The 7471-nt window shown below is 50.6% G+C and overlaps 1 protein-coding gene and 1 pseudogene across 1 annotated transcript; one reads left to right on the plus strand and one right to left on the minus strand.

Annotated features, from left to right (window-relative positions):
* Positions 1–255: 255 nt before the first annotated feature.
* Positions 256–1900, plus strand: LOC113887084 (heat shock transcription factor, X-linked member 3-like). The gene is made up of 2 exons (XM_027533922.1): positions 256–797; positions 1190–1900. The coding sequence occupies exons 1-2, from the start codon at positions 318–320 to the stop codon at positions 1781–1783; spliced, it is 1074 nt and encodes a 357-aa protein (XP_027389723.1). The 5' UTR covers positions 256–317; the 3' UTR covers positions 1784–1900.
* A 1013-nt stretch (positions 1901–2913) lies between these two features.
* LOC113888133 lies at positions 2914–4149 on the minus strand (annotated as a pseudogene).
* Between the last annotated feature and the right edge of the window lie 3322 nt (positions 4150–7471).

Genomic DNA, 7471 nt, shown 5'->3' on the forward strand with positions numbered 1-7471 from the left:
CCTGGCAGCAGATGGGAGCCTTTGCAGGCAACCTGAAACAAACTTTTCTGTACTTTCAGATAAGAGACAAGCTGGGGATCCCATCTCCATCCCCATGCCCCCTCCCCCACACTGGGCCAGGGCTGACTCTACACATCACCTCTGTGACATCATGAAACAGTTAAGGAAGCAGGCCACTTAATTGGCTGCCTGTCCCATGACCCAGATTCTAGAATCTCCAGAGAGTATTTATGGGGCACCTCAACCCTGGTCTGAGGCCCGTTTGCCCTGAGCATTCACTGCTTGGGTAGATAATGTTCCTGAGCTAGACTGGCTCCATGGATAGTCATAGTTCCCACAAGGCAGTGCTGCTGGCCCCATCAACTGATGGGGAGCCCACAGCAGGGGACCCCCATGATTCCTCCCCAGATCCAAACGTGGATTCAGGGGAGGCTTTGGAGAAGCAGGGTGACCAACCCAAGAGCCCAGATCTAGGTCTGCATGACAATCTGCTCCCACAGGGCCCAAACCCAGAAATGGCCAACAAAGAAGAGAACAACACTGTCCTTGGGCTGTCCTTTCCCAGGAAGCTCTGGAGGATCGTGGAGGATGCGACCTTCACCTCTGTGCACTGGAACGACAAGGGAGACACAGTGGTCATCGAGGCAGATCTCTTCCAGATGGAGGTCCTCCAGCACAGAGGTGTGGACCAGATCTTCGAGACAGACAGCATAAAGAGCTTCATCCGTGAACTGAACCTGTACGGGTTCAGGAAAATCCGCCCTTCAGGTTGCTATGCAGGGAAGAAGAAGATGATGGTAACATAGAAAGGCCTTCTGGGGAGACTAGATTAGATGAGCTGAGTGCTGAACAGGTTTCATTTCCCAGGAGAACATTGTTCTCATGATAGGATGGGTAAAGAAAGAGGAGAATGTGCAGGGTTTGTCGTGTTCCACCACCCCCCCTTAAGATCCACAGGGGTGATTCCAGACCCTGAGGGGCCATTTGATGTCAGGGAGGGCCAGTAACAACTTAAGCGAGGACAGCCCCGGAGGAGCTCTAGGGAGTGACATGCTAGGGCCACATAACCTGCCAGAATGAAGAGACCTTGTCTCCATACTTAGGCATGGCCTGAGTGGTTGTGAGGAGGAGGGCGATGAGGAACGGCTCTTCTCCCCTCTCATGACTAAAATGATTTGTTTCCTTTCAGATCTATCACAACTCCAATTTTCAGAGAGACAAACCTCTCCTCCTGCAGAATATACAGAGGAAAGGTGACCCCAGAACAACTTCTCAGCCTGCCACCGGAACAACAGCAACCCCAAAGAGAAAGAAGCGAGTGGTGGCAACCACATACTCTCCTCAACTCCACCACAATGAGTTCACCAAAGAGGGTGGCAACAAAGTCCAGGAGGGAATGCCAACTGCTCACAGAACCCTCAGCCAGTGCTCATTTGTGTTCTCTGACTTTGGGTCTATGGGAAGTGTAGCCAGGCAGGCTGGGGGAAACCATCTCCCCAGTGAGCAGGGCAGCCCCAGTGGAAAGGGCACATCCAGCAATGCCACATCTGTGCCCCCAGCTACTGCTGGAAGGGACAGCCCAGGGGAACTGCCTGAGAGTGCCCTGGTGTACCCAGATTATGAATCGGTGATGACTTTGTACAACACCTGTTACTCCATCCTGATGGCGGGCCTTTTAGTCATGGCCCCAGACGAGGCCCCTGAGTCAGAGGAGGAGCAGGGAGATTCCTCAGATTATAAGTGTGCCCTCTGTGAGCAGGTCAAGAACAAGCCCAATCCCTGAGCTGCCAGATTCCTAGGGATACTCAAAAGCACTCTCTTGTAATCAAAAATAGATTTCTGGCTCTATTAAAGTAAAGCAAAACTCCACTGGAGTAAATAAACAATCAAGGGAGAACTGCGAATCTGTGTTCTTTCTATCTGTCCATTGTATTCACACATAGCACAGGGTGAGCCAGATCAGGCTGGAAACCCTTGCCCCAGACAGGCTTCAGTCCAGTCCCCATGGTCCCCTTTCATCTGAAACAGTAGTATTTCACAGGCTCATCCAAGGGTCTGACCCATGAGCCGAGTGCCGAGGCAAGCTCAGGACAGACTGGTCCCTGGGCCTTGCATGCCGCTCAGCAGACGACCCAGCTGGGCTCCTGACCTTGGGGGCTGTCACCTTCCATGCACCCTGCAGCAGAAAGGGCTCCTCCTGGGTCCGCCAACAATGCCACAAGTTTCTGATCAACAGCTGAACATCCCAGCTCCCGATCCAGGGCCCCCTCCCCACTCTCGGCCAAGAGGCTGACTGGAAAGCAGGGTCACCCAAACCGCCAAGCGCCTTGCAAACACATTACCCCAAAATCAAAGACAAGTACAAAGTTTCCTCAGGTGAACACCAGCCCTTGTCGCTCTGCCCTCACAGCTGTATTTAGGAGCCTGTCTTTGGACATGAGGCAACCAGGCCCTGCATCCAACACACACACTTTGAGAGCCAAGGGACACTTTACAGTAGGGCAAGGGTCACATGCAAGGAAACATCACAGCCCACTTCTGGGCCTGTGGGCCTCTCTGCCTGCCAACGCACAGCATCGCCCCCAGCCTTCCCCCATCACCCCCTGGACACTGTTCCAACATCAGGGAGTTTGGACCAGAACAGAGAGGGAAAAACACTGATAAGTTTCTTAACAACACATTTCTTTCAACGACCCAGACCCAGCAGGGCCATAACAAGTGGCAATATCATCATTTCATAAAGGTCAAAGTCCCGGAGTCTCTAGCTGAGTCCAGAGCAGCATTGTGTGAGGGGAGTCTCTGCCCCTGGCCCCGCACCAAGTGGGCACCACAGTGCGGGGCCAATTCAGACAAAACCAGATGGGTAAGTCCAGAGAGCAGTGGTGACTGCATGGTGTCACCATGTGCTGGTCTCTAGGTCACTTTCCTCTCGAGAGCCCAGTCTGGACAGGCCTCCTGCCCAAAGGGGATCAGGTGCTTGAGAATGTCCACCTGGAAGATGTCCTCCCCCCCTCCTCCCTTGGATGGGCCGCAACAGCCAGTGAGGGTAGGCGAGAGCAGTCATGTTACTTCTATTGCAGGTCGGGTAGCAGAGCTTGATTCTCCAACTCCTCCACCTGGTCGAGATCTAGGTTTTCTGGGCACAGCAAAGTGTCCCCAATGACTACGAGACCTGTGTGCAAACACAGGACACAGAATGAGAACAAGGTCATTCAAAGTTGCACTTGCTTGAGACTAAGACCATATCATGGAGGGAACCCAAGCTGAACTGGGTCCTCTGGCTGAGCATTTCAGATGGGCTCACCTCGGCAAAGGGAACTTAGGGCGAGGCCAAGCAAGAGAGGGAGAGAAATGAAAGGGAGAGGACTGGTACTCCACAAAGCCACCAGGCCATGGGCAGCTCTCAGTCTGCCCACTGCAGGCCGCAGGGACAGAGCAGGAGGGCCCCAGCGGAGGACAGCAGACATCAGGTAAATCACAAAGGATTTACCAGCAGACAGGTGTTGCTGTGGGGCCTCACCCCTGGGGAGTAAAGGAACTTGCTCAGGCCTGGCTGCAGGCAGTGTGGGTATGGAACCCAAGCTGGGTGCTTTACTGCCTCTCATGGTCTCTGCCGGGCACACAGACACATGTGGGGATACAAACACAGACAAGTGCCACGTGCAGACCTGGACCCACCTCTGCCTCAGAGCACCAATGGGGACTGAGGCCCAGAGAGGTGGTAGGCACCTCGGGCCATCATCTCCCAGCCAAGGGTTCCTCGCTGCTCCTCTAAAAAAACCTCAGCCCCACCCACCCCACCAACTGGTTCAACAGAAAACAAACAAGGACAACCTGGCTGGGATCCAGGGCAGTATCGGGACCATGGAGGCAGCGCAGGGCAGGGTGTCACTTGCCCATGATCAATCCACAGCCAAACTTGTCCCCATCCTGCAGCAAGGCCTGGATCTGGGCGGATATCATTGCCGGCCTCTGCTCCAGCATCTCCCACCAGGCCAAGTTCTCCCAGTCCCAGTGTGCAATGTGGATGGCCAGGGTACAGTGCCAGTGGCCACATAGCATGGGCCACCACCACGTCTCCAGGGTCTTGACACCATTTAAGATGACACCCACATAAGGCTGTCCAAAGGACAGACAGCCGAACTTCATCTCCCAGGGCTCCCAGGGCCTCATGTGGCTGAAGAAACACAGAATCACAAAGGCCACAAAGACCAGGAGCCTGACACAGTGGCCTCCAAGCTCACAGTCCTGGGCTGGACTTCAGTCCCACGTGCCCGAGCACCCTTTAATCCTGCTGACACAGAATGCAGCGGATCAGAGAGGGCTGACTCCTTCCATCCGTCTCCATATGGGCTACTGATAGGGGGTTGCTGACGAAGAGGACCAGTCCATCAAATGAAGTCCATGGCCCGGTGGGTTCCTGGAGTACCAGCCCTCTCCCTTTCATTTCACTCCCTCCCTCGCTTGGCATTGCCCTGAATTCTGCCATAAGGGTGGTATCATCTGCATATCTGAGGTTATTGATATTTCTCCCGGCAATCTTGATTACATTCATCCAGCCCAGCATTTCACATGACGTATTCTGCATATAAGTTAAATAAGCAGGGTGACAATATACAGCTTAGATATACTCCTTTCCCAATTTTGAACCAGTCTGTTGTTCCATGTCGAGTTCTAACTGTTGCTTCTTGACCTGCATACAGGTTTCTCAGGAGGCAAGAAAGGTAGCCTGGTATTTCCATCTCTTTAAGAATTTTCCACAGTTTGTTGTGATCCACACAGTCAAAGGCTTTATAACATGGTCAATGAAGCAGAAGTAAATGTTTTTCTGGCATTCTCTTGCTTTTTCTATGATCCAACAGATGTTGTCCATTTGATCTCTGGTTCTTCTAATTGTACACCTGGAAGTTCTCAGTTCACATACTGTTGAAGCCTAGCTTGAAGGATTTTGAATATTTCGAAAATTACCTTGCTAGCATGTGAAATGAGCACAATTGTTCAATAGTTTGAACACTCTTTGGCATTGAACTTCTTTGGCACTGGAATGAAAACTGACCTCTTCCAGTCCTGTAGCCACTGCTAAGATTTCCAAATTTGCTGGTTTTGCAATACTTTCACAGCATCATCTTTTAAGATTGAAATAAATCAGCTGGAATTCCATCACTGCCACTAGCTTTGTTTGTAGTGATGCTTCCTAAGCCCCACTTGACTTCAAATTCCATGATGTCTGGCTCTAGCTCTGATCACACCATTGTGATTATCTGGGTCATTAAGACCTTTTTTGTATAGGTCTTCTGTGTATTCTTGCCACCTCTTCTTAATCTCTTTTGCTTCTCTTAGGTCCTTACCATTTCTGCATTTCAGGATTTAATACAATAGAGCTAAGATTTACTGAAAGGCAAGGCTGATCTTATTGCAGGTGATCCTCATATCCTGAACTGAGATCCCAAGAACTCATGAGAGGTCTCTTCCAAATTAAGACAGTGGTTAAAGTTCCACCTATTGGTTTTTTGCCTTAATTGTTTGCTTGAGCCTGGTAAAAATACTGCTTTTCTTCTGAACAGAAATTTTACAAATTTAAGTGATGAATATGCCCATTACTGTCTGTAATAGGCTGAATTTTGAACCCCCCTCCAACTCCACATGTTGAGGCATTAACCCCAGCACTTCAGAATGTGATTCTGTTTGAAGATAGGGACTTTAAAAAGGTAATTAACATTAAATGAGGTCATATGAGTGGGCCCTAATTCATTCTGACTGTGGTTCTTACAAGAAGAGGAAAGTTGGAGACATAAAGGGAAACAGGGTTGGGCATGCACAGGGAAGGTGCCATCTGAAGATTCAGGATGGAGATGACCATCTACAAGCCAAGGAGAGAGGCTTCAGGAGAAACCTTACCTGATGACACCTTAATCTTGGACTTCCAGCCTTCAGAACTGTCAGAAAATGAATTTCTGGGGCTTTCATGGTAGCTCAGTAGTACAGACAGAGAAGGCAATGGCAAACCACTCCAGTACTCTTGCCTGGACAATCCCATAGACCGTGGAGCCTGGTAGGCTGCAGTCCATGGGGTTGCTAAGAGTCGGACACGACTGAGCGACTTCACTTTCACTTTTCACTTTCATGCATTGGAGAAGGAAATGGCAACCCACTCCAGTGCTCTTGCCTGGAGAATCCCAGGGATGGGGGAGCCTGGTGGGCTGCCGTCTATGGGGTTGCACAGAGTTGGACATGACTGAAGCGACTTAGCAGCAGCAACAGCAGCAGTAATACAGAACCTGCCTGCTAATGCAGAAGACAGTTTTGATCCCTGATCAGAGAAGATCCCACATGCCACGAAGCAACTACCCCATGCACCACAACTGTTGAGCCTGTGCTCTAGAACCTGGGAACTGAAACTGTTGTACATTGTGTGCCCTAGAACCCATGCTCTGCAGCAAGAGAAGCCACCACAATGAGAAGCTTGTGCACCACAACTAGAGAGTAACTGCTGCTCATCAAAACTAAAGAAAAGCCTGTGCAGCAACAAAGACCCAGTACAGCCAAAATAAATTTTAAAAATTATTTTGTTAATAAAAGAAAATGAATTTCTGTTGTGCATGCTACCGAGTCTGTAACACTTTGTTCTGGCAGCCCTAGCAAACTAATACCTGCTTCTTCTTTTGTACCTTTGCCTCCTCCTAGTGATGGAACTCCAGAAAATTGCGATCTGCTTGAAGGAAAAGAGATAAAAATATAATCTGGGGGAAACAATGTGTTTGCCTAAAAACTCTGTCTTCTGGCCTAATATTTGGGAGATTATCTGAGGAAGACCTGTGTGGCAGATCCTTCCCATGTCCCCTCTGCCTCGTGGCTACAGCACATACTAGCCAGACATTAAACTGCCAGCATCTCGTCAGTGGCTTGGAGGTTTTTTCCTCGTGCCTGAAACCTAATTTGTCAGTGCTCAGGGCAGACTGAAAATGTCAGGGAATTGATGCTTTATGACCCCTAAGAACTGGAGTATAAATACCCCAGCTCCATCATCCTCAAACATGGTAACTCAGATAACTCTCTATAGGCTTGCAGAGTTCTCCAGCAGGATTAAGTTCCCTTAATCTAAGACCCCATGCTTGAGAGGAGGCGGCCAAGAGGAGTTACCCACGTCCGAGGCCAGGGGCAGCAGCCGAGAGTGCCAGGCAGTGACGGTGCAGGAACGGCCAAGAGGAGCTACCTCACGTCCGAGGTCGGGGGGTGGGGCAGCCGAGAGGAGCTACCCCACGTCTGAGGCCAGGGGCGGCAGCCAGGAAGAGCAACCCCACATCCAAGGAGCGGTAGCTGCACGGGCGCAGGAGGGCCTAGAGGAGCTTTTCCACATTCAAGGTCAGAAGGGGCGGCGGTGAGGAGATAGCCCTCGTCCAAGGTAAGAGAAACCCAAGTAAGATGGTAGGTGTTGCAAGAGGGCATCAGAGGGCAGACACACTGAAACCAT

Source organism: Bos indicus x Bos taurus, chromosome X (genome assembly GCF_003369695.1).
Source record: "Bos indicus x Bos taurus breed Angus x Brahman F1 hybrid chromosome X, Bos_hybrid_MaternalHap_v2.0, whole genome shotgun sequence".
In the NCBI taxonomy this organism is placed as follows: Eukaryota; Metazoa; Chordata; class Mammalia; order Artiodactyla; family Bovidae; genus Bos; species Bos indicus x Bos taurus.

Excerpts from the sequence above, each read along its gene's own strand:
- LOC113887084 (XM_027533922.1), top strand. The coding sequence starts at position 318 with ATGGATAGTCATAGTTCCCACAAGGCAGTGCTGCTGGCCCCATCAACT. Across the intron at positions 798-1,189 it reads CAGGGAAGAAGAAGATGATG|ATCTATCACAACTCCAATTT; the intron begins GTAACATAGAAA and ends GTTTCCTTTCAG.